General features: G+C 44.4%; 1 protein-coding gene across 3 annotated transcripts in view; it reads right to left on the reverse strand.

Moving 5' to 3' along the window:
• WASF2 (WASP family member 2) overlaps positions 1 to 21,300 on the reverse strand; it is a 45,198-nt gene extending 23,898 nt beyond the window's left edge. Inside the window, exons 1-3 of one of the 3 annotated variants that reach the window (XM_075908844.1) lie at positions 21,163 to 21,278; positions 3,100 to 3,167; positions 135 to 288 (exon numbers count right to left, since the gene is read on the reverse strand). In XM_075908844.1, the coding sequence (XP_075764959.1) occupies positions 135 to 264 (130 nt within the window). In that variant the 5' untranslated portion in view covers positions 265 to 288; positions 3,100 to 3,167; positions 21,163 to 21,278. Of the gene's footprint in view, positions 1 to 134; positions 289 to 1,009; positions 1,701 to 3,099; positions 3,168 to 21,162 lie in introns of those variants that run through there. The other 2 variants (XM_075908843.1, XM_075908845.1) reach the window with 2 other exon arrangements.
• Between the last annotated feature and the right edge of the window lie 5,734 nt (positions 21,301 to 27,034).

Raw genomic sequence — 27,034 nt, forward strand, 5'->3', positions numbered from 1 at the left:
AGGAGAAGGAGAGAAAACATTTTAGCATTACCCAGGGAGGGCAGAGCGGGGAGAAATAGGAATGCAGGAATAGCAAGCTAAAGAAAGCACTAACTACTCCTGAGGGCAGCATGCAGGCTCACAGTGGTACTCACTCAGGCTCCCTAGCTGTCGAATGACATTTGCCAGGGTGATGTTGGTCATGCATTCCAGCTCACTTTTAACGGTAGGCAACGTCTGACGGCACAGGTGCCTTGGCTCAATGTTCCTCGTTACTAACGGCATGGTGGACCCACTTCAGGCAGTGTTCTGAAAGATGAAAAACAACCCAAAAAAGAAACAGGAAAGGATTACTCACCCGCAGATTCCAGGCACACTAGAGTTCCTGCTCTGAAACAGCTTCATTTATAAGGCATTTTTTTCCTCCCCACCCTTATAAAACTGGTTCTTCAAAAATAAAGATCCTGCTGTTCCACACCATGGAGAAGCAGAAACCTGTTGGCTCAGGTGTAGAGGCAGCAATGGAAAACTACCCATCTTAGATGAGCAGGAACTGTTTATATTACTGCTGCTGCCACACTACCCTTCCCACTGATGCCTCTGCACTGAACAGACTCATTCCTTCAACACAGACAGCAAGGGCTTACATGAGACAACAGGAAGGGCTTGCAGCTGACCAGGAAACTTTCTGGTGACTGTTTCTTATCCTGCAGGCTGCACCCCTCTTCCCTTGGAAATTCCTTTGTGTGGCTTACATTTACCCAGACCCATTGTTTTAGAGTTAGCGGTTTACCACACTGGTAGCTTTATAAGGCTATGAGGGTAGATCACATCATTGAAAGAAATCAAAATTGATCTTACTACACTCAGCCAGAAGGAATTTCCAACCCCGATTTCCAGTTTTTCTAACACTTATGAAACACAAAACTTCTAAAGCTATTCTTCAGAAAATGATTGTGTGGGTCTGTTGCCTGCCTGGTATTTTACAACAGCAAACGTGCCTAACTGTTAAACAGTTTAATTCTCTTACCTCCTCCTACCCACAAAACAGAATGAAACTTCAACTCCTGAATAACTTGAGCACAGCACAAGCAGTTAGATCCATCTCCAAAACGTCTAACAAAGGCAAATCTATCCCAACTTTTTGATTAATTTTAAGAAGGAAAACAGTTTTCCTTGTAACTCAGATGAGAAAAAATTCTAGAGTATAGAAGCAGATGCCTGCCTGGTGATGGACATGCTGAGCTGCTCAGGATGGGTGTAAAAATAAAACAGGAAGCTAACAGCTTGGGGAACATAGCTTCCTGTCTCCAACAGCAACAAACCAAGAACCATAAAACAGTCAGCTGCTTGCTCTTGACTTTGAGTCACCCTTTAATAGTCTGAGGCAGCTGGCAGCTTATCTTTCAGGTTCAGGAGTCCTTCTTGGATGCTTTTCTACTAGGATGTTAAGAAGAAGGTGTGGTTATTACCTCACAAACCAGATTCTGAATTTCCAGATTTGAACCATTTGTGCAGAGGAGTTCAAGGTCTGGAACACTGCAGGGTATGCTATCTTACAGTACCACCAAACTCCATTATAAATAAGTCATTTAATCACTTGTTCCTGTGAAACAAAAGGTTCCAAAAGACCAAAAACACTAATAAAAGTGACACTGATGAACCAAACCTAAAACCCAAGAAAAGCAGGAAAATCTAATAGGACTGAAATCCCTCCTTCTCAGACCTCACCATGCTTGAGTAGTGTAAAGGCCATCAAAGTACAGAGTAAGATAAACAACCTCCACCATTAATCCTAAATTCCATGCATTCTGTGGACTTAAATTTTATCATCACATTAGGTTTCTTTGCTTTAGCTAAACCAGCATTCCCCGAAGCATCCCATAACAATGGCCACACCAGCAACTTGAATATATGGGGCTATGATCTTAGGCAACAGCTAACTTGCTCAGGCTTCTCCTGTTTCTCTGGCTCTCACTCATACAAGCAGATGTAGCTTGGTCCCATCAAGCTACTCAGGGGCATAGCACCCAAGCAGAGCAGGAAGTCGTCTTCTGTTGAGGGGAAAACCACCAGAGTACAATTTAAAACACAGGAAAGACACTAAGAGACCAAAGAGGACAGGAAAGAAAATGCACCCTGTCCCCACCCCACAAAAAAGATATTGCAGCAACTAGATTATTACAGAGAAGGGACACAGGATGAGCTTACTGCTGATCTAATGTGTGTGCGTGTTGAGGGCAGGACACACTCCTATTAGGAGCCACTGGTTTAGAACTATGTTGGCTCCAGCCCCCAGAAAATAAGGACTTGTCTATACTGTGCTGTTTACATAATTTATTTTAAACTAAAGCAAACAATACTGGCAAAAGTCACCGTTTATACTGAAGCAGCTTATCTATGCTAGGGGCTTGGGAAAGAGGAGAAGGTCAGGGTACAGGAGATGTTACAGAAAGACAGCCAACTGCCCTCTCAATAGCTAGGAGATTCGGGGGAGGGAAGCAGTAAGAGAAATTCAAAGCTTCAGCTTAATTATGCAGTTACTAGCCAGAGACAAGGCAGACATGACGCGTGGGGCCTCTGAGCAGGTCCAATGACAGTATCCTTTAGTAATGGCGGACTCCTCTCCCTTTTCCCAGCAGCTCTTGGGGTGGAGTGGTTCTCAACAGCACACTGCATTTAGACACTGATGCCCCCTCATCTTTAATATCACTCTTTGTTTAGGTTTATCCCCCCCAGTTACTACATGTGTCATACACAGGGCTTGGAAATCGTGCAAGTGGATGGAAGAAAAGCCTCATGCAATTGATTAGAAACAAAGAACATACTGAGAAAGGTGTTTTGGGGGAAGTGTAAGAGAGAGAGAAATGGTGAGGGGGAGAAGGTAGAAAAGAACTCTGAGAAAGGAAACTAGATATTAGGGGCTTACTTACACTGCAGTTCTGACAAGACACATGAATAGCAGCGCGTACTGAAGTGATGCCCTGTAACATCCCTGTGTGGGCACTGTGGGAGTGGACTAAAAGGTTCTTAGTTTGTGTTAATGAAGTCGTCTAACTCCCCGTACCACCACGCAGGGGAGTTACAATGCAGCATTTTGGTGCGCACTGTTATTCGTACCTGCATAGTCCAATGTGCAGAGCCGCGTAGCCAGAGCCTAGACAACACAAGGACAAATGCACCATGATCTAGGAGAAAAACAGAAAAGCAGTGAGCAAAGCCAGGAAAGAAAAGGTCTAGTTAAAGTAGGAGACTGCCAGCGTTTCCTCTAAGCTGGGCACTTGGGCGGCCACCCAGGAGAGATTCAAACACCACTCAACTGATTAGTAGAGCACGCACAGCAGGCAGCATGTGTTTTTACTGGTGCTGCACATCTGCACATGCCTTGGTGCACAAAACCAAATTTATTCTGCATGTGGATGGGGGAAAAAAGAGGGGGAATGCTGGAGACTTCTAGAAAGTTTTATTCTTAAAAATTCATTAGAGAGAGTTAATTCACTAGATGGTACAAACAAATATGGGACACGAAGGACAGCATGCAACTACTTTGTTCTTTTAAGTAGCAAGACATGATAGAACAACTATTTTCCACTGACTAGTGCCACTAGTCATCAGGCTAGCAGGTAACAGGTAAATGTTTCAAGCTTTGTGTGATAGATGAATTTAGATATTTCGACTCAAATGAAATGACATGAGATGTGAAGCGGAGATGTGAGAGCATCCTGGGAGAGCAGTCATTTGGATTTGTTACTGAAAGTTTAGACTTGGCTATGTTTAAATACAGTACTGCAGTTTTCAGCATCTACAGTACAGGCAGTCCCCGGGTTACGTACAAGATAGGGACTGTAGGTTTGTTCTTAAGTTGAATTTGTATGTAAGTCGAAACTGGTACATATTGTAGGGGAAACTCTAGCCAAACATTTCTCCAGAGCTCAGTTTTATTCTCCCACACCTCACTTCCCTCAGTCCTTTATTCTCAAGCTGAGGTGTCTGCTGAGAAAAGCCGCTCCGCGTCTCCCTGGTCTGCTGGGGAGGGGGGGCCTAGCTTCGCGTCTCCCTGGTCTGCTGGGGGGAAGCAGCTAGTGCGGGGTTGCCTCACCCCGTTTGTAAGTAGGGATCCGATGTAAGTCGGATCCATGTAACCCGGGGACTGCCTGTATTGTACAAAACCAGAAGAATATTTCATGGAACTAAAGCACCCACACACTTCCTCTTGTGACATGGGGTGTGGCTAAACACCAACGGTAATGGTCTGCCATCTCCATGGAGAGGATACGCTTGCAAGTCAGACTGATACAGAATACTGGATGGGGGAGACAACCACCCAGAGGGACAGCACACCAGGTCAAGGAACAAAAGGTCAGTGCCCCAGCTGCTGCTCATTGTTGTTCCAAGCAAGAACATGATTTGGTAGTTTCACATGGCTGCTGGGTTGGGAAAGCTGTAAACAGAAGCACTGATGCTAGAGCTATTTCTCTGCAGACTCAGGTAGACAACACTGTCAGGTTGAGGTTAAGTCCCTGTCACTTGCATGAGACCTTCCCACTTAACAATACTTTTTTTCAAACCCTGGAAGATTGGGATAGTTCTGAAATCTTGTTTCCAGGTTAACAATGGAAGTCTCTGTTCCTCACCCCAAAGTCTGAGGAGACTACAACAGCCACCCTTCTCCCCTCCTTCCTCTCCCATAGCTGTAAGTTCTGTCACTTTCTCCCTGCCAAATGTTGCCACAATTTGTCACTTACTCCTTGCTGACACATCTCTTCTTTTGCAGTTCCATTACCCAAGTTCTTTCTAAAGATCTACCAAATGTTGCAGCACTCTTTTATGCTGGGAAGCTCATACCACCACTCCCAGATTCCTAGCAGTCTTCCATCCAGCTGCACCCTCCCATTTTCAAAACTTACTATGCACTCACTCCATTTTATCCCTCCCCTTGTTTTCTCTCCCCCCCTCTGATCTTAATACTTTCCTGTTTCTCCAGAGCTGGAGAGGTGCCTCCCTGTTACTCACGGAGAATGGCCTATTTAGAACACTAAACCCTAAGCAACCATGAATTGTCTTTTAGCACAAAATACTTCAAACAAAAAGGTAAATTAACTAGTTAATAGGACAGAAGACTGTAAAGAGAGAAACGCAACTCCTAATGCTGGTCTCTGCTTATCCACCACATGGAACAGAAAGTCAGCTTAGTTTACGGTGCATGTCCCATTACTAAAAGCTTCTGGTCAGTTGGATATTGCAAGTATATTGAATTAGTTGACTATGGGTATTCAAATCCTGCAAACACTGGTTCTGCTACAGTAGATCCTACAGGAATCACAGAGTTCGGGACTGAAATCAAGTACAATCTGTCTATTTGAAATAGCTGTTGCAAGTCTACAAGCCCTTTGGACAGAGCAGCATCCATATTCACCATTCTGAAAAACAAGGCTTGGACAGCAAACCTTATTTGACAGACCAAATGCTACGAACAATAAGGGAAATAGTCTTTGTCAATTTTAAAGCCACACGGTGACATCCCAGGATTAATCATCTGCTTTCCTACAGGAATTCTGTCAATGAAAATAAATCACTGAAATCAAGACCAAATTCTTCCCCACCATGTAATTGGGGTGGGGGAAGAAAAAAAAACTACCATTGGCTGACAAACAATTATTTGCTTTCTTTTCTTGGAAAAACACTCCAACACTATGGTCATCATATTGGTGAGGAGGAAGAAGTAAAAAAACAAAGGTCACATAGAATATATACATACTATTTTGCCTACAAGATTATGGGAGCTATTTTCTCACTGCTATTGGAATGACTAGCATTGCATTAATGTAATTCCTCACAGTTAATGCAAGAAGTGACTTCTTAGATTAGAAACTGTCTGAGAGTAAATTTTAGCACCAGAATTAATATCTGTCACAATGTCTGATGTAACAGAACCTGAGGTGGACGGAGCATTTTCAAGTGTGCTCGGGTCACTGATAACTCTTCCCCAGCAATCAAATTAAAATTTCTACAGCATTGATTGCTACAAATAATCCTCACAAACACAAAGAGTATAGCAAAGAGGAACTGGCCTCCAGCTAAGCTCCTCAGAGGGCAGCTGGGAGTATTAGACACACCAGCAGGTTTGCAAATGAGAGGAAAGAAATAATCAGATACGAAATCCCCATCAGTATGAAATGGGACTTACTCAGTGGCCTGCCAATGCAGACTGACCATTTATTCTAGTGTCTATGACAACTCTACTTTAAATTTCAAGCTTCTCTCAGCAGAAACTGCTCCCCCATCAAGCTGTAATGGCCAGAGAGACTGGCTTTTGCATAATCTCAAAAGGCAGGGGTGGGGAGGGGAGGACAAAGCAGTCTGATATCCAGGGAAAAAACAGAAAAGTCAGCAGAAGGTTCTGCTGAGAATTCATGGCAGTATCCAAGTGCACAATGTGGCCACAGAGAAGTGGGATGCAGTAATCAGAGCTGCTGCTGTTACATGCTACCCTGAGAGAGGAGACCTACCTAGCAATCAGTTCAGCATCCGAGCAATGGGGAGTGAAATTATAGAGCAAACTGCCATGTGATGCCACAAACTATTCCACTTCACCAGTTGTAACAAGTATTCAGTCGCAAAAACATGCCAGATGCTTATCTGTCATTAGCCTACAAGCCTGCCAGCAGCTGAACAGGAGTCAGCAGTGCAAGGCAGCTTGGGACTATTTTCTTTCACAGGGTCTATTCTCCCCACAGGTCAGAGGATGTGTGTGGGTAAAACCCCCACACATAGGAGAAAACATTGCTCAACATCTCTTACAGATCATTAAGTACCAAAAAGTCAGTTCAGTCCTCCCTTTGCCTGCCATCACACACACAAAAATTTCCCTGAACTGGATCCACACTCATTTGAAGGTTTGCCCAAGGTCTGCTCTGAAGATAAATGAACATCAGCAAACCTCAACCACCAAATCCAGATGTTGACAAGAGGGATCCTATAGCATTATGAAAGGGAGAGTTGAAGGAGGTGGTCTAGGAAAACATGGGGTAAGAATAGCCTTGGAGATGCTAAAAAATTTGATCTGCTTCTAGAAACTTAAACGCAGTTCAAACCGAAAAGCAACTCCAGAAGTAACCCTACATTTATTGTCTCTCAAGGACTCCCTCTCTAGTTTGCTCAGTCTACAAATGAGTTTTTCTTTTTTCACAAGCTGCCACCCTTGCAAGCCCACTGCAGAATCCAAAAGCCAACCTGTCCTTTTTTCTGGCTTATGCATCATCACATCACCACTCATTGCTTTCAAGGGGATTGCACAGGTGTGAGTGAGAACTTGGGTCTTCATTTGAGACTTATCACAATTGATAACTGATAACGAGCAAGCCAGAAAAGAATCCACCTCACTCTCCCATAATGGGTTGGCCATCAAACTGTACCACACTAAAGCAAGCCAATATGATCCAATTGAAACAGGAAAATCCACTGAGGAAAAAGCAGGCCTTTCTACATAACCATTTTTGTTTAACACTGTTTTCAGTTAAATGAATGTAAACATTAGAGTTCTTCTCTAAAAAGTGGTTATCTGTGGGAAGACTCCTTGACTAAGTGTACACACAGAACTTATACATTTAAATACAACTTTAGAATTGTACAGTAGTGACAAAAGAAAAATCAATATAGCACAATTAAAACAATTGTAATCAACATTTGAGTCTCAGAATACACAGCTATTGGCCCTGATTATCTACAGAAATTAAAACTCAACGGCAGAAAGTTTCACATCCTCAGCACATAAACACACTAAAAAAAAAAAGAAAAGAAAAGATCAGCTACTTAAATACTGGACTTTTTTTGCTGTCGTAGCTGCAGGGGAAATAGGTGGAGTAGAAACAGTGAAATATTTACTTGAGTTCTTGACTTTTTCTTTTAAGGTTGACTAATTTTGGCAGGGATCCATGGTTACTAGTGACTCTGCTGCAAAAAGCTACTAGCTTTAAATATTCAAGTGAAATTTAGATTATTTAGATAATCCAGAAGTATCATCTTGGATTTTCAAATATTACAATTATTTGCAGGGACAGGATGGATCAGGGGACTAGTAACAAACTACAGTCTTTTATCTTTAGGACTTTGATTCCCATTTGGCCCAGATCTAGATTTTGTATCATTAGCATCTGAGAGCTGTTAAATAAATAGGTCTCAACCCTTTCCCAGTAGATGAGTCCATTGCATGACTTTTACTACCACCTCATTCAGCATACTTGGGAATCTCAGGGGATAGACCAGTGATTGAATGGGCCAGAGAGACTATTACTCTTTAGCTGGGCATGAGGACAGCATGGAAGAAGCTTGCGCTGTAATCTTCCACAAAGAACCAGAGTTCTGGATAAAATGGCAGATGTCTCCAGGGCTCTTAACCTAGCACTTTCTAACAGCACTACATTTACTTAAAAATACATGCTTTCCAGTCAACACATTTTCAAATAGCTTTCTGAACAACAGCTGCATTGCTAATAATGTCATATTAAAAAAATGCATCGAAGTCTCATGGCATTGCTACATGAATGTCTCCCCAAATCTACAATCCAATTTCTGCAAATTCTGTACATCTGCTAAACCAAGCACCACTCACTACCTCATTCCAAAAATGAGTCAGTGATAATAGGAATAGCAGGTCTTCTTCCTCACTTGCCTGCCACCCTCCTCTAGCCACAAGAGGGGGCCTGTCCTGTGTTTACCACCATAATAAAACAATCAACGAGCCCTTATTAAGCCTCAAATATCACACTGGTATATTTTCATCATATAGCAGAACATTGTAATTGATGTAAGCAGTTTTTGAAATGACTTATCCCTGAAGTAGGAGCACATTTTGAACCTGTTTTACAGCAAACTGTTATATCTCATTTGCAACTAAGCCCGATAAACTTTCCTACCTGTCCTTTAATATACTCTTTCAGGTAGAGATCCTACACTATATTTTATTGGTGAAACAAAGAAGCAGCTCTAACCCTCTTCTGAACAGCTGTTCTTTCAGTTTCAACTCATGCCTAGATAACTATATCACAGCAGAGTGCCCCCCCACCCGACTGCCACACTTGGGGAATACTAGAAAGATAAGTCTTTTCTTAATTATTAAATGTAAATAGCTCATTAAATATAATCCAATTACTTTAATTGTAAGAAAAGGAAGTAATTACAATATGTACATGTATTCTTGCCTGAACTGATTTAATATCTTAAATTAATCTTTGCAGCATTAATACTCTAAGTTAACCTTTGGCATTAGAAAATGTGAGGAAGTTGATGTCTTAAATGTTATTTTATGAATATCTGTGGAGATTTCAGTCAGAAGCAATTTTAGAGGAAACAGCTAATCATTTCTACAAAGTCAAAATAAGATTCCTTGCAATTACAAAAGTAACAGGATATAGCGTCAGAATCTATAAACATGTTTTATTGCATCAGAGAAGTTAAAAGTCAGAGATGGAAAAGAACTGAAATGGGAACCATTCAAAACCTAGCAATTGCTTCTTTGGGAACCTACTGCAATCCTGCAAACATGTTCATGCTTATCGTTTTACTGCCACAAGTATCCTACTAAAGCCTTGACTATACTTACCAAAAGGTCCACATTGCAGCGATCGAACTACTGGGGTTCGATTTAGCTGGTCAAGTAAGGCTCTTGGTACTCCTCAGAGTCACAAGGAGTAAGGGAAATCAAATTAAGTGTTTTCTCCTGTTGACCTCCCACTGTGGGGCCGACTCAGAAAAAATCAATTTAAGGTACGTCAACTCCAGCTACATAATTCTCATACGTGGAGATGCAGATCTTAAATTGATTTTCTACACCAGTATAAACCTGGACTTAATCTTTCTCTGGGCTAACAATACACAGGAGATGGGGGGAGGGGGAGATCCAACTGAGTTTACAACTTGAACCATGGTAGCAAATAAAAGGGCTTCCAACACCTTCCTTGAGATCCTGTTCTCTAAAGATACGTCTACACTACAGAGAAGATTGAAGCTGCCACTGTCAATCTTTCAGGGCTCAAATAAGTCGGTCTAATTAGGACAGCTAATTCAAACGGATCAATGCCAGTAGTCCTGCTTTCACGAGGAATAAGAGAAGTCGAAGAAATAGTCTTCTCCTTTCAACTTCCTGCAGTGTGGATAGTGCCAAAAGTCAAGTTAAGCTATGGAATTAACATAGCTGAAGTTGCGTATCTTAATTTGACCTTGTTCCGTAGTGTAGACATTCCAAGTGAAAATCTCCCTCCAGTGAGCAGTTCTAGGATAGGTTTTGTACCAGTTCTAAGCCTAGACTGTCTTTTGTTTATTCCTACTCCTACCCATTCTACCATGCCAGACCATTCTTCCTCTCCTTGGCGTTCACATTTTTCAGATGTTCAGTACTTAATATCTGGCCAAGCGATTCCCCCCCCTTTCCTCATCTATAGGAGGGGGTCTAAATTGTTGTCAATCTCACTGATTTATATATTAGAATGATATAGTCAGACTGGGGAAGAAGTAAAATTAGCCACTTCACATTCATTCCATGCTGATAGCTAGTTTAAAATAGTGAAATACCCTGTACAAGAACTCCGTAATATGAAAAGCTTGTCTTCTCACTAACAGAAGTTGATCCAATAAACGATACTACCTCACTTACCTTGTTTCACTGGGGACATTTATGAACTAGGCATATTTAGAATAGATTACAATTAAAAGGAGACTTTCATATTCTAAACAACCCAAAGTAATACATTAGTAAGTTACTCATGGCAATTTTTTTTATATAACAGCTATATTTATTTGTAAGCCTTTTTAAAATGATCCATTTAAATTTTAACAGTTACAGGAAAAAGGGGACCAGAGAGTTCTTTACTGACAGTGGACTTTGGAACTTAAAAGTTTTATAACTAACATTGTCAACATCACATCAAAGCAGATATCTTTAAATCAGCCTCTAATAAGCTGTCAAGCAACATTTTTCTTACTTTGCCTCTCTGTAAATGTTTATGATAATTGTTGGAAATATTTTAATGAGTTTGGGTGTGTTTGATTAAGCTAACACGTATCGACATCCACCAATAAAAATCTAATCCTCCCTAGCGTAGTGAGAGTGCAGCAACCATTACATGCTCAATAATCTCTCAAGCCTGGTCATCAGAACTGTTTAGTTTGAAAGGCAGTGATGGGATGTTGGGCAGGATACCAGGGTAAAGGTTCCTTTACTCTTTTTGTGAAGAGCCTAATCTCTTTAGCAACAAGAAGAGAATGCTAGAAGGAACCAGAATTTAACCCCTTCTCCAGACAACAATGCCATCATTCCTTGTACAATTCAGCAGCAGCCAGACTATTGAGGCCTTGTCCTTCCTACATAAAAATGTACATTCAAGTCAAAATCCAACACAAAGCAGCCTATAGTTTTCACATGATTTTTCAAGTCAAGTGGAGTAGGCTCGAATTCAGCCTCACTAAACTAAGAACTGCCCTGTCTTCCTTTGAGTTAAGAGCACAACTTTTTCTGTAGTGAAGACAAAGCCTGAGGTAGGAGAAAGCATAGACCAATGTTCCCGCTTATCTAGACCAATGTTCCCAATAATCTTCTCCATCCATGTGCGGATTTTTTCCATCCATGTGTGGAGTCATTTTTATGTACATAGAAGCACGTGCAAATGTGTCCCACCAGTAGAAACAAAACCTAGCTGTGGACGCTCTACTAATCAGCGGGGTGGTATTTGAATCTCTTCTGAGTGATCACCCAAGCACTCAGCTTACAGGGAACACTGGCACAGTACCCTGGTTTAACTGTTGGCAGGGAAGAGACCTTGATTCTGGAACTCATTTTCTCCCTTGGTCTGCCAGAGACCAGATTTAAAAAACTTTAGAGTATGCCAGCAAGACCCAGTTGTTTTAATCAGGCTTTAATGATTTGGAAAGATAGGCAAATGTTGATTAGGATTCAGTAGTAGATGTCTGTGGAATATTCTACTAGTAATGGAGCTTTTTTGTTTGTTTGTTTGTTTGTTTTAACTGTAGTTTAATTTTTGCATGGGCTGAATCTATCAATTCAGACACTTAAGAAATTTAAGATCTGCACCATTAAAAATAGTTTTGAATCTCGAGAGGTTAAGTGTTTGAAACCATTATTTCATGGAACAGATATTTTCACAAGGAAGAGAGAATAGATTGCATTAGAATTGTTACTGATCCAAGTCTTGAGGTACAAGATGATCAAGGCTCACCACATGTTCCATCATCTAAAGCTGCTTTATGAAAACCTCTCATGTAAAGCCAGACCCTAGAAGCAACATCCTTGATGCAAGCCTGAATTCTCAATAGAAACCAAAATGCTATTTTGTACAAATCAGCTGATAACACGGTTTTTAATTTAGCCTCTAAAGGGGAAGTGGTCAGTTATTTTATGATGTCCGATACAGGACATAGAACTGTTATTTATAGTTACAATGTCTTCCTCCAGTTGAGGCTCAGAACAGCAGCTGCTGGTATCGAAAAGACAGGATTGGGGGGGGGGGGGGGGGGGAGCAGGGTAGTTCTTTCTTCCATATGCAGCTATAAGACCAAAGGTATAAGAACGTGGATTTTCCCTTACTGGGCACACAAGTAGTATGCAAAGGGGACTCTGCAACAGCAACTCACAACACTGTTTGCTAGTCTAGGGGCAGTCAGGGAACTTTCACCCGTTCATTCAACCCAGGTTGCCATTTCCCCTCCCTACCAATTAAGTCCTGTTTTTTGTACTCCATGCATGAATTGCTATATCAATCCATCAGACATTGTGGCTGATAGCCTCCTCTGAATGCCACTTAAAGCCTCCCAGTGAAGAGCTGGTTGAAAGCAAAGCATCACTCATTCCTCCAAGCAAATAAAAAGAACGTAGCCACACAGAGACTTGAAGCAAGACTCTTGAAAAGTAGAAAAAAGGAAGGCACTGAAAGAGAGAACATAAGAAATGAAACACACTCAGTCCTGTTCTGGTAATATAAGAGGCCAACAGAGCACTTAGCAAAGCTATCCAGCATATGAACAATTAATGCAGAACTACCGTGAAAAAAGTGACTTCAAACCCACTGTCACAAAACAGAACCAATATTCCTAGTAGAAATTCAGAACAGTCCAGTCATTGAACAGTTGGGACCAAAATATTATTGTATTTTTCCACTACTGGATAACACAATAGGACAGGAAGGGGACAAGAAATACTCGCCTTTTTCCACTGCACATCTTCTATCGAGGTACTCAGAGCATACTTACTTTCACCTTCAGCAATGGAGCCTTTTCTAGGCATCACAAAGACGCACAACCCATTGTTCCCAGAACAATCTTACAAGCTGCATTTCATCCATCTCTCTCATCTTGCTTGCCAAAAGGAAGGTAAGAACCATTAATCCAGCTGTACAGAAGGGGAAACTGGGACACAGTGCAGTTAAATTACTTGTCTAAGTCATAAGGAGGGTTAGTGGCCGAGCTGCCCACAGAACCTAGGTTCCAGGTCTATACCATCACCATCTGTACTGGAATGAGGACATGTTCACCACAAGTCAATTTATACCTAAAAAAGGGGAAAGGTCTTCATTTCATGAAGGAATTGTTCAAACAGATACACTGCAATCCAACAGAATAATACCATGTTTTCCCACACGAAATATGCACTTTTCAGGAAGAAGAGTGTCTATATCAAACAGCGTGACATACAAGGAAAAGAGCAACTATAGCTAAATGTTTTCCAATGAAAACCAAATAAACTGGAGCTCGTTTATTATTCTTACAGCAACTTTAAGAATTGATTCATTTTAGCAAGAAACTCCGGTATACATGTTCCATCCCATTCTCTATTGTGTGCTATCTCAAAGAACGATAGTGGATAACCTTCAAATATAACAGGTCACACATGATCTCGGAACAACAGTCTAGTAGGTGGCCTCAGGGCAGAACTCACATACAGAAGGGGCAGAACAATGTAGGCCTTCAATAATGAAGCAATCATTTATAAGCACCTTTTATCTGTTTATCTCCAAGGGCTTTACAGTGCTGTGTAAGTCACTACTAATCTTGAACACAGGTTCAAGGACTTTGGGTTAAAAACAAGACCACACAGAATAGTAGGGAGAACTGCACAGAATTAATGTGAGGAACAGCACAGGTTACCCCTCATCTTAACTACACAAGCAACAATGCAAATTGAGATGGAGGGTGTAGCGTAGAACCACCAAGGCCATCAGAGAAGACAATTATCAAGTCACTTGGATCTAAAGCCTAGGCTTATGGGGGTAGTCAAGTCAACTTCTCAACTAGTTTCATCCCCAACACTGCTGCCTCTATATCAGAGGCAGCGGGAAGAGGGGGAGCCAGCTTAAAAGATGGTTCCCCCCAGCACCATCTCTGTGATGCCACCTACCCCCCGCCACGCTGCTGCCTCTATCAGGCAGCAGTGCAGGGTGGGGGAGGCTGCTGTGAAGTAGAACATCAGAAGCCAGGGCTGGTCACAAACAGGGGCTGCTCTGGCAGCAGCCCCTGTCTCCTGGGGGTCCCAGTGGACAGGGGCTGCTGGACCCTGTGCAAGCCAGGAATGAGCAAGCCCAGCTCAGTCCTGGCTTGCACCAGGTCCAGGAGCTACCCCCGCAGTGCAGCTCTGCAGTTTCAATGAAGTAGTAGTCAGACTGTATTCACCAGAAAGCTTCACTGCAATTTCAAGAATTGGTGGGACCTTGGAACTATTTTTTAGCTTTATTACTACACGTGTGAGATTTGCATTTGAGCATGCAGCCTATAGACTGTGCATCTGACCATCACACAACTCATGCTCATGCGTTAGCTTCTGTGGGAGGAGGAAAAAGGGAAGAGAGTGAGTACTCTTTCACTCTCCACTTCCCTCCAACCCCCAAGTGAAAAATCTAGAAAAGCCCGCAAAGAAATAAAAATATTGTCTAACTCTGGGGCAGGCCACCATTCTGTGTACATCTACACAAAGCCCTTATGAGCCTGCCCTGTATGCTACAATATGTAGGAGACTTGATATTGGCACTCCCCAGTAGAGAAAATACATTATGCAATTTTTTTCTTTATCATGCAGAGTTGCAGAAACTCTGAGAGGAAGTAAACTTCTCCAGGGTAGTTCTGTTCTGAGCACTCATTTGCTTATGAACCGTATTTTAGTGAAAACAGAATAAAAGTTTGTTCTAGACACTTATAATGTGCGTGCTGTGTTTAAAAGCCTGATCCTGCCAATATTATTAGGCTTAGTACTTGCTACTGAGAGCAATACCATTAAAAACAAGGGTATTGCTCAAAATAGTAAGCATTATGCCCTAAGCACCTATTCCACTGAAAACAGCTGCATTTTGTCCATATCACTAAGGATTTAAGGCAGGGGTGGAAAACCTTTTTTTGAGTAAAAGGTCACTGACCCACAGAAAAAGTCAGGGGACGCATACAAGTGAGAAAGCAAAGTGAAAAGCCCTGGACTGAGAAGGAGAAAGACACTCCCTGACACACCAGAGCACAGGGGGCCCAGGCTAGTAGATTTTGTGTACTCCAGCACCGTGGGTGAGTGGCAGGTGGGACAGACACTTCAGCACAGGCCCCCCAATGTAGGGGGGAGGGTCCTGAATCTCAGGGGCTGGATCCAGGCAAGTCAGGGGCCGCATCGGGCCCCAAGGCCTGAGGTTCCCCACTCCTGATTTAAGGTAATGAAGGGGCCAAAGACTGACTTTTATAGAGGTTATGTGCAAAGAAAAACAATATTGGGCCTTTGGTGTGTCATGCTAGCCCACGCTCAAACCTCCCCTCCTCCCTCCCCCCCAAAAAAATGGAACAGATATTACTTCCAGTTTTCCTACTGTGTGTTTTTCACACCTACCTAGAGCATTCTTACAGGCACCATCAAATTTACAGTCACAGGATTTTTAAAATAATATATTTCACAGTTTCAGATTTGAATCTGAAATTTCAGTGTTGCAATTGCAGGGGTTCACAAGCTTACTGTTTGTGGAGGTGGCACTGCTACCCTTATTTCTGTGCTGCTGCTGGCTGTGGCGCTGCAGTCAGAGCTGGGTGGACAGAGAGTAAAAGCTGCTGGCTAGGGCTTTGTCTACACTGCTGGCTTTTGCTGGCAGAGCATGCAAATGAAGTGCTGATTAGCATTTTGTCACTTCACTTGCATAATCTGAAGGCTCTTGCACAAAAAGGGGTTTTTGCACAAAAAGGAAACGCCCACACTGCTTGTTTTTGCGCAAAAACAGGTCGAGTAGATTATGCAAATGAAGCACAACAAAATGCTAATCAGCACTTCATTTGCATACCCTCTGCTGGCAGTGTAGACATAGCCTAGGAGTCCAGCTCTGAAGGCAGAGCCACACCACCAGCAGCATCACAGGAAGATGGCATGGTATGGCCACCCTTATTTCTGCATTACTGTCTGCAGAGTTGCATCTTTAGCAACCACCACTCTCTAGCCATCCAGCTCTGAAGACAGCAATGCAGAAGGAAGAGTGGCATGATATGGTATTGCCACCTTACTTGTGCCCAGGTGCTGGTAGGGCGTTGCCTTCAGAGCTGGGTGGCCAGAGAATAGGCACCATTGGCCAGGTTCCCAGCTCTGAAGGCAGCACAGAAGTATAGCTATCCAAATCATGACTCCCTTGCAACTCCCTTTTGGGTCAGTACTCCTAGTTTGAGGAATGCTGGTCTCTCCCATAAAGACTGTATAGTATAGGATAAAAGCACACAGACAACCAGATTTCAGTCTATTACACATTTTTCATGATTAGCTGATAAGTGAAAGTGCTCAGAAGGAGCTAGCCCGCTGCGGCTCTGCAGTTTAAATGCAGTAAGAGCCGGTTATGTAGGCAGCCTGGCTCTTACTACATTTGAACTGCAGAGCTGCAGCGCGGGTTGCGCCTGGACCCAGCTCGCATCATGACCAGCAGCCCCTGTCTGCAGGGGGTCCCAGCTCCCACAGGGACCCCTAGCGCATAGAAGCTGCTATGGAGCAGCCTCTGTTCACAGCAGCCAGGCTGGCCGTGGACAGGGGCTGTTGCCAGAGCAGCTTATGTTCATGGCCAGATCCACTTGCCGCAGAGGCCGCTCTGGCAACAGCCCCTGTCCGCAGTGGCTGGCCACAAACAGAGGCTGCTTCACCGCAGCAGCTCCTGTCTGCAGTGGGTCCCAAAAATCCCTGCTGGGACTCCTGCAGCCAGGGGCTTCTGCCGGAGCAGCCTCCCACGCGCCTCCCGCACTGCTGCATCTGATAGAGGCAGCAGTGTGTGGGGGGTGAAGCAGCAATGCAGAGACTTTGCTGGAGGGAACCAGCTTTTAAGCCGGCTCGTCCCAATACCAGCTCCTGCTTCCCCCCACCATTCTGCCTAGGCTTATCGGGTAGTTGACTAATCGACTACTCTTTTACATCCCTAATTTATACACAAGTTTTTTTTTTTAATTATTTGTGTCACCCACTCAATCATTGATCAGAAGACATGTTCTGAACTGAAAACTTACAAATAAATCAAGTGTATTTGGTATGCATTGCAATTCCTAGTGACAATGGTATAAAATTCTGCTCAACGGAACATTATCAATTACTCATTCCTAAAGTCTCCTGTAGTGATAGCTCTGCACCTCTTTACAGGTCCATGCCTCTTTCCTTAGCAAGGGCATGTCTATATACCACAAACGTAAGTTGATTCTAAGTTGACATACAGCCTTTGCAGTAATTAAGTTGGCTGTATACGTCCACACCACACTGCTTGTGCCAATGGAGTGTATCCTCACTAGCAGCACTGCAGAGAGCAGTGCACTGTGGGTAGCTATCCTATAGTACAACTAGTCAGTCACTACTTTGTTTGATTTTAAACTAGAGCGTTTCAGATAAATTAGTGCATTTTTATCAGTTCTACTGCCTATAGTTAGAGACCTGCATAGATGCAAAATTTGTATCTGCAAAGATGAGCCACAGATATCTGCATCCATATCCATGGATGAGGCTGTGGATATAAAGTAGATGTCTGTGGATTTGCAGGGCCTTACCTATAGGCTGCTTTATTTCAGCTGTCTTCAACTCTTATTTTCTCATCTTTTCCAATTATTATGGGTTGTGCTATACACACTTCTGTAAATCAGGAATAGAAAACTTCAATAGAAATCTACCAGGCAAAATCAAAATGAAATGTTTATGGAGGTCCACCAGCCTGGTAAATAGACAACAGCTTTCCCAAACAATAGCTGAGTTGTCCCTTTCACTGCTATTCACCAGGTTCTAAAGAAAACAGTGAAACCAACCACAGTCCTGTTAATTTTACCCTTCAGCTGCTTGGAAAGACTCTCACCAGCAGCAGAAGTACTAGAGCCATTTGCATGCAAAATGGTAAGTGGACAGGAAAAAGGTTTCAGAGGGGTAGTTGTGTTAGTCTGTAACTTTAAAAACAATGACTTATGTGGCACCTTAGAGACTAACAAAAATACATAGAACCATGAGCTTTCATGGGTAAAACCCACTCCATCAGATGAGTTGGAGTTGACATTCAGTTCTCCCTTGGAAGATGATCTTTCTGTAACCCACATCCATTCAGTGTGACTCGCTGTCCCCATCTAGCGTTGGCTGGGCTACACATACTGAGCTTGATGATCCTGCTAGTAGATGCTCATGTTTTATGATTCAGAGATCAATCATTGCCACTGCCAACACACCCAGGGGAGTAGCATTAAAAGTGATGATTGTATGAGAATTCGAATCGGGTAGACTTGTGAAGTTTGGGAGGAACTTCCCCAAACCAGGGTATTACATTAAAAAAAGTTAAAAATATAAAAACAAATTTTGCAGCTGTGTTTGACCTACTTTCACCAGCCATTTATAGCTTTGCACTTACTCATGAGTCAATGAATGGATTTTCAAAGTCATGCTATTACTGTTTTTAAAATTTGTAAATATTATACAAGTCTGTTAAAGATTTTAATAATACATTTTACAAGAGGCTCAATATAGCCTTTAACCAAAACTTAACACAAAAACCCACACAAGAGTCAAACTAAAAGAAACCGATACAGAAATTCTACTGTACAGTAAGTCACAACAAAGGGCATTTTCATTCCTGTGACTTTTAATAGTAACAAGTTCTGCAGACATTTAGAACTGATGGGAAAAAAATCGTGGCTATTTTCCTTCCTCATCTGACAACCAGTTTGTGTGTGGGTTTACTCCATTCCCCATAAAGCAACATTGCAGAAGAACTGACAAGCTATGTGCCACCCTCATTCTCTGAGGATCTCCCATATTTTTCCACTATTAACTTTTCTCTCTCACAGGGCTGACCACACTTCTGGGTGCTAGTCAAGCAAGAGGACCAGAGAGGGCTTTGTAAATTATAGCCCCATTTACACCAAGAATATTTTCTATGCATTCCCCACCCACTGATTATATCAGTTCTGCTCCACTCCTGATTGCAGCTTTGGATGTCACAGACGGCTTGCCAACATTTTTAACACTGCACTGATCAAACCTCTTCTTAGCAGAGAGATATAAGGTGGTGTTAAGAACACGTATTGCCCAATCTGCACTAGGACACTGTTGCTAACAGAAGAGTTGAATCAATGTTGGCACCCATTAAAAGTTTTAGAAAATTTCCCTTTTGTAGACAGGGCCCTTAAGCTGTTGTCTCTATCAACTCCCTTGCTTCAAAAGAATACAGCTCATATCCTGAAGCAGCAGTTTTAATGCAGGCCTACAAGATAATTCAGAACAATCTGAAGAATATCTTCAGGAAGAGTATTGTCTTCAGACTGAGTCACAGCTAGGTTAGCTTCCTAAACTATCCCTTTCATATCCCACCAGCTACAGAACTCCTAAGCTAATGTCCTAGAAGAGACCAAGAATCAGTATTGAAGAACAGTGATAGAGATGTAGCCGTGTTAGTCTGGGGTAGCTGAAGCAAAATGCAGGACAATGTAGCACTTTAAAGACTAACAAGATGGTTTATTAGATGATGAGCTTTCGTGGGCCAGACCCACTTCCTCAGATCAAATAGTGGAAGAAAGTAGTCACAACCATATATACCAAAGGATACAATTAAAAAAAATGAACAAATATGAAAAGGACAAATCACAGACACTTACCTTCCGTCCCCCCCCCCCCTGCATCCCCCTCCTGTTCTGCAATGTGATTTGTCCTTTTCATATTTGTTCTTTTTTTTTTTTAATTGTATCCTTTGGTATATATGGTTGTGACTACTTTCTTCCACTATTTGATCTGAGGAAGTGGGTCTGGCCCACGAAAGCTCATCATCTAATAAACCATCTTGTTAGTCTTTAAAGTGCTACATTTTATTGAAGAACACACACACACAAAGACGGGGGGAAGGGCGGGCAGAAGAGAACTAATTCTTCCACCACCAAAATGCAGCCACCTCTGGGCTGAGAAGGCAGCAATCAGGCAGACAACAGCTTCATACCAATGTGCCACAATTCCACTCTCAAAAAACTCGCACCAACAAAAGCAGCCAGCTTCACAAAACAGGCAAAACTTTTTACACGCCCAAGCAGGCACGTCACCAGCTGTGTGGGCACCTTGGGGGAGAGGGGTGGGGGAGGAAGAAGGGTTCTTTGGAGAAAAACAAACAAACCCAGCCGTCAATCTTCCACCCAAGTCACCCTCCTCCGTCCAACAAACCCCCAAATCTGTTCACAGGCCTCTTCTCTCTACTTTCGGGTGCTACAGAAAAGCCTGTCGCCCCATTATCAACGCACGTCCTGTGCTAATCAGAGCTATACCGCAGGGATCCTGGCAGGCTCCACGGGCTCTCCCGCTCTTTGCCCTTCTCTGGCAGCCAAGCCCTTGAACAGCCCCCCCCCTTGGCGCCCCCCCCAGCTCAGGGGGTGCCCCCCACAGGGCCAGGCAGGGGCCCACACGCTTGGCAGTGAGGGAGACTCTGCTCCAGCGCCACCCCCAGGCAGGGAGATGGAGGCAGCCAGCCCCCCAGCCCCGAGCGGACAGGCCGAGCCCGCCCCCCAGGCCAGGCCTAGGCGGGGGGAGCCCCAGGCAGCGCCACCCATGGCTCATTATATGGCAGGAAGCAGGGCCCACCCCAGCCGCACGGCTCCCTATTTGGCAGGGGCCTGGCTGCTGCCCCCAGGTTCAGGGGCCAGCCAAGGAGACGGGCGTCGCTCCCTGCGCGCCCGCGCACTCACCCCGCTAGGCGGCCTCGCTTTCTGCTCCGGCTCCCTCCGCTCACTACCACCGAGGCGGGCCGCCCCTACCGTCCGCCATTCCACTCCGTGCCCTGACTGAAGCCCGCCCCGCCTCCCTCAGCACCGGTCCGCGACCCCATTGGCCCCCCGCCTCAGCCCTTCGGCAGCCGATTGGCCGCCTCGCCGCGTCCATCAAACTTGCTACGCAATTTGCGTATGCTCCCCAGCGCAGCACCAGGGCCCCACCCAAGCAAGCACCGCAAAGAGTCAACAAGGTGGAATGTGCCATATGAGCCGGGAGGGGAGAGGGCAGACACTATTTGGATTAAACGGAACAAGATTTTCTGGAGAGGCCAATCGATTATTTTGAATTATCACGGTACTGTCACTTTATTTCACGGGGATTAGGAGCGGCCGGAAAAGATTGTGCTTCCTATTTTGAGAACTGCTTGGCCTGCCCCTTCCTGGACTCCTCCTATTACTGCACTTGGACTTTGCCCTTCTTCTCTATGGTGTGAGACCCTCCAAGGAAGGTTCCACCTGGAGGAGTGGGGGTGTCATACCAGTATGACTGACCCATTTGTGAAATAGATATGGGGGGTGCACTTGGGGTGCATCTACACAACAGGGCTTAACTGGAAATAAGCTATGCAAATTGAGCTGCGTCACCTGCATAGCTTATTTCGAAACTGGGCGCATCCACACGGCACTTATTTTGAAATAGAGCACTCTTCCTCTGACTTCCCTTGCTCCTCCTACAATGAGGGTTACAGGAGTCGGAGTAAGAAATCCTCCAGCTTGCCAGTATTTCGACATTACTTTGAAATAACTGCCGGCTGTGTAGACACAGATTAAGTTATTTCAAAATAACACTAGCTATTTTGAAATAATGTTGCTGTGGAGACGTATCCTTGGGGTGCATTTACACCACACCCTTACCTCGAAATAAGCTACACAATTTGCATAGTGCAAATTGTGTAGCGTATTTAGCTTATTTTGATGTCATTTCAAAATAGCTTATTTCAAAATTTGGCGCTGTCTACACCATGCCAAATTTCAAAATAAGGCACCATTCCGAAATGTCCTTCACCCTTGTGCAATGAGGTTTTCAGGGACGTCGGAATAGCAAGCCCATTATATTTCAGGACAACAGGCTTGCTCTTAAGACGCGGAATAGCTATTTTGGGATACCAGCAGTGGGCAGAAAGGGAAGGGTAAGAAAGGACAGAGGAGAGAGGTCAGTAGTGTAGCTGTGGCTAATCTAATGCCACATCTCATTAGGGACATGGAGCTTAGGTTAGGTTAGCCACTTCATTTTGTCCATTACAACACTGATTGGGGGATGGGACAGACACGGATGGTAAAGGGTGGCAATGGCTGTTGTCTTTCATTGAAGACTATGGGGGACTCCCTTTTGCCCACCACCTGGTAATGGCCCTGCAGAGGGAGCAGGGAAAGACTGGGGCTGAGATAGGGCCCAGTTGAAGAGAGAGAAGAGATGGAGAGGGCAAGGGAGGCTGTAACGATGGGGAGAACCCAGGGAGAGGTAGTCAGGGAGAAGAGGCTGGCAGAGACAATGGATCAGGAGGCAGCCCTAGTAGAGGTAAGCAGAGATGAGGAAGCAGAAAGTGGAGGAGGACCTGTTGGGGCTGAAGAGGGTGAAGGAGAAGACAGATGTGATGGTAACAATAGGGGTGGCCATACAAGAGAGGGAAAGGACCTTGCTACTGACCCTTCTCGCTCCAGGGAGCGTGGTGGAGGCAGGAAGCTACAAGAACTAGAGGGGACCCTGGCAGAAGGGGATGGAGGAATTCTAAGGATGAGGTGTGGTGATGATGAGGAAGGCAACTGCTAAAAAAGAAAAGACTGCAGGATTTTGGGAGAGCCAAGGAGGTCACGGAGAAGACCCTGTTAATGGTGGGAAGGAGGTAGCCTCGGTTTGAGATAATCTGCCCCCTCAATTGCCCTTTACCTTGGGGAGCTTTCTCCACCTCCCTTCCTCACTCCCTATGGAAGAGCAGGGATATGGAGTTAGAGAGTTCAGATTGTGTTGCTACTAAACAGACAAAATCTAAGGAAATAGAAATATTTTGTAGCGGGCAGGAAGCCCTTTTTAAAATAACATCTTGTGTCCATGGTGGCATGATTTATTCCATATTCACAGGATCCTCATGTTTGGGATGCTCTCTCAATGCTGCATTACTGGCATTGCTTTTTGGGTGCAAGGCAAGACTTTTTGTTAAACCATTTTGGAGACCATAGCTTGACAGACTGAAATCCTGAAATATTTGGACTGTGCAAAGAAACTCGATACATCTGATCTAGTCCAGTTTTTGGCCCTGGTCCTGCAGGCTGATTCATGTGGATGAAACCACATTGACTTCAAGCCAGTTTGCTTGCAGCCACAGAGGTCTGTCTGTGCACATCTGATAGCAGGATTGGAGGCTTAGTCTCAGCTTCTAGCAGTTTCTGTTACATTGGTGCTGGGAGATTTTCTCTCTCCAGTAAAGCCCGGGAATTCATTTCTAATACTTTGCTAGTGGCAAAGGCAGCAAAGTCAAGTTAGCATCTCCTGGGAAGGACTAAACGATTCACCTGATTGTAACATATGTGAGTTGGGGAAAAAATTACCAATATAAAAACTGGAAAAAAAGTCGACAACGTAAGTAAGCTGTAAGCCTTCTAGAAGCAGATGTCTTCAACTCTGCAAAGACTTATGCGCATTCATCTTTTTGCATGTGAGCAGTCCCAGTAGAGCCAATGGGCATAAATTACTGAAGAGAATCAGGGTGAGAGTGGCGGGAGTACTGCACTGGGATTCTATTCCCAGGCTGCTGCTGGCTTGCTGGCAGGCCATGAGCAAGTCACTGCTTCTCTCTGTGCCTCTGTCTCCTCCCCCATCTATAGAATGGGGACAATGATGCTCCTGGCATTGGGAAAACACTTTGGCTGTGTCTACACTGGCATGAATTTCCAGAAATGCTTAAAACAGAATAGTTTTCGTTATAAGTATTTCCGGAAAAAGCACGTCTACATTGGCAGGCTGCTTTTCCGGAAAAGCCCTTTTTCCGGAAAAGCATCTGTGGCCAATGTAGACGCGCTTTTCCGGAAAAGAGCCCCGATCGCCATTTTCGCAATCGGGGCTTTTTTCCGGAAAAGACTACTGGGCTGTCTACACTGGCCCTTTTCCGGAACAGTGTTCTGGAATAAGGACTTATGCCCGAGCGGGAGCAGAATAGTTTTTCCAGAATAGCGGCTGATTTTGTACAGTAGAGCATCGTTGCTTTTCCGGAAATTCAAGGGCCAGTGTAGACAGCTCGCAGCTTATTCCGGAAAAGTGGCTGATTTTCCGGAATAAGTGGCCCAGTGTAGACACAGCCTTTGAGATCTAGGGCAGAAAAGTGGAATGAAGGAGGCAGTAATGTGAAGGAAGCGGTAATAAGTGTGCATCACTACTGGAAACACAGATATCCCCTTCTCTGTTCAGAAATGGCACCCTCAAAGGGAAAAGAAGAAATGGGAGCCAACAGCTTCCGTGTCACAAACGGCAGGTGTGAACAGTTGAATCAGAATTTTAAACATGTACAATAGATGCACCGGAGTGTGTTATTTAACTCTTCCCCCACCCACTCACTGCAATTGTTTCCCTGGCTATAGTTTTAAGTTTCTTCACTAATTGCTTGTTTTACTTAAAATACACAACTGGCTGGGGAAAAGTAATGGACCAACATGCAGTTAACACTATAAAAGACGTACATGTCTGTCCATTCAAAAGTACTAATCCAATTTTAAAATCAACTACACTTAATAAATTGCTGAATGCTAGCCCCTAGCTTCTGGTTGGTTGTTGGTTTTTTTTTTTTTTTTTTCAGTTTAGAATTGCTTTGGTGCTGACTTGTATCCTTTGCAAAATGCTGCTGCTGACCCAGTACTACCAGCTGACATCAATGCAGTCCTTCCTGAATGCAAGTTCTATCCTTGGGCCAGCTTTTCTGTTTCGCAGAGATTGTGCTCTGCAAACTGGGTGTGTTTCCTGATTCTCTTTTGACCCTGGTGCAGGTTAGAGCAACCTGGGAATTGCTGTAACCAGGACTAGTTTGGCAAGAGACCATCCCCTACTTCAGCAAAGCTGGAATGATTCGTGGTCCACCCACTCCTCCTTCCCTGTGCCTGCATGCTCTTCCTGGCCCCTGCAGGGAGGAGAGCATCGGAGCTGATTGTGCTTCTGGCTCAGCACCCACTCAGGACTCTCTCATCCCAAACTAGGGGGATGCAGCCAATCTCTATTCCCTTTGCATTGTACGAGCAGTACAGAGTGTAGCAGGAGAGAGAATGTGCCCCTTTGTTTTTCACACCACAGCTCTGTCTGAGACCCACTGCACACAGACATATATGATATGTGACTATTTCGCCGCATTTCTCGCCCATTCTGTCCCTCCTAGTGCACAGCCCCTTGGAAAGACAAGCCCTCTGCAGCAGTAGATCGATCCGCGGCTGAATGCTGCAGCAACTGGGGTAAACAAGCCAGTGTTCTTATCGCTCAAGAGCTCACCTATCGCCATCAGCACCCGCTACGGAACACCGCACCAACATTGCCCGGCACCCATCGCTAGCACCCCTGGGCCTGCATGCATCCCGCTTCCCTACGCCCTTGAAATAGTCAACCCTGGCAACCCGGTTCCACCCCCTCCTCCCACTTGGTCTTGCTCAAACAGCTACACCCTTTTCCTGGCAAAATCGCCCCTGCAAAGTTGAACTAATCAGGCATGCCCCACCCCTAGCCAACACCTCTCCATCTCTCTCTCCTGTGGTAACACACTTACACAGCTGTAACGCACAGACGTGGGCTCCATCTATAGGAAGGCATGAGAGGGTTCTCGCTTCCAGGTTTTCCATGCTGCCTTGAAGAGGATTTGCCTCCATCAATAGGTGTCACAGCCCCCAGGGAACCCTGTAATCTGTATCTGCACTGCAACCTTTATTGCTAGTCTGCGTGAGAGAGTCTCTTTATAACCCCTGAATTTCTGCTGAACTGCAATATCCCAAACAAAAGTGATTGATACCCCCTGACACTTGTTTCTCTATAAGGGCTGTGGTCGCCTGCCAATTGCCTTCCTGCATTTTCTGAATGTAAATGATTCTCCAGCTAAACTGCCATACAGACTGCCAAAGTGACCAGAAGAACAGCCCTACGCCAGCTGCAGCTGTGGCCATGCATCTTTTCAGCTATTTTGCTTGTGCTGTCTTTTTTTACAATGGGGGAAAAAAAAAAATCTAATGCTTATATAAGAGGCTCGGAACGCCAGCCAATGCTATGGGAAGATGTATTACAGGCTTTTCCACAACATGCTGCCCTAACGGTAGGGCCCTATCAAATTCACGGCCAGGAAAAATGTGTCACAGACTGTAAAATCTGGTCTCCCCTGGGAAATCTGGTCTTCAGTGTGCTATACAAATTTCATGGGGGAGACCAGAGTTTCTAAAATTAGGGGTACTGACCCAAAAGGGAGTTGCGGGGAGGGGGAGTCCTCAATGTTATTTTACGGTGGGTGTGATATTGCCACCCTTCTGCTCCGCTTTTAGATCTGGGTGGACAGAAAACAGTGGCTGTTGGCTAGGCACCCAGCTCCGAAAGCATAGCCCTGCCAGCAGCGGGGCACAGGTAAGCTGGCAGTACCATACCATGCCACCTGTACTTCAGCACTGCGGTCTTCAGAGCTGAGTGTAAAGGATCCAGCTCTGCAGACAGTAGCGCAGAAGTAAGGGTGACACTACCATGCCATCCTTAGTTCTGTGCAGCTGCTGGCAGTGGCTCTGCTGTCAGAGCTAGGCTCTTGGCCAGCAGCAGCTACTCTCCAGCCACCCAGGTCTG

This window comes from Pelodiscus sinensis, chromosome 25 (assembly GCF_049634645.1).
Source record: "Pelodiscus sinensis isolate JC-2024 chromosome 25, ASM4963464v1, whole genome shotgun sequence".
NCBI lineage: Eukaryota > Metazoa > Chordata > Testudines > Trionychidae > Pelodiscus > Pelodiscus sinensis.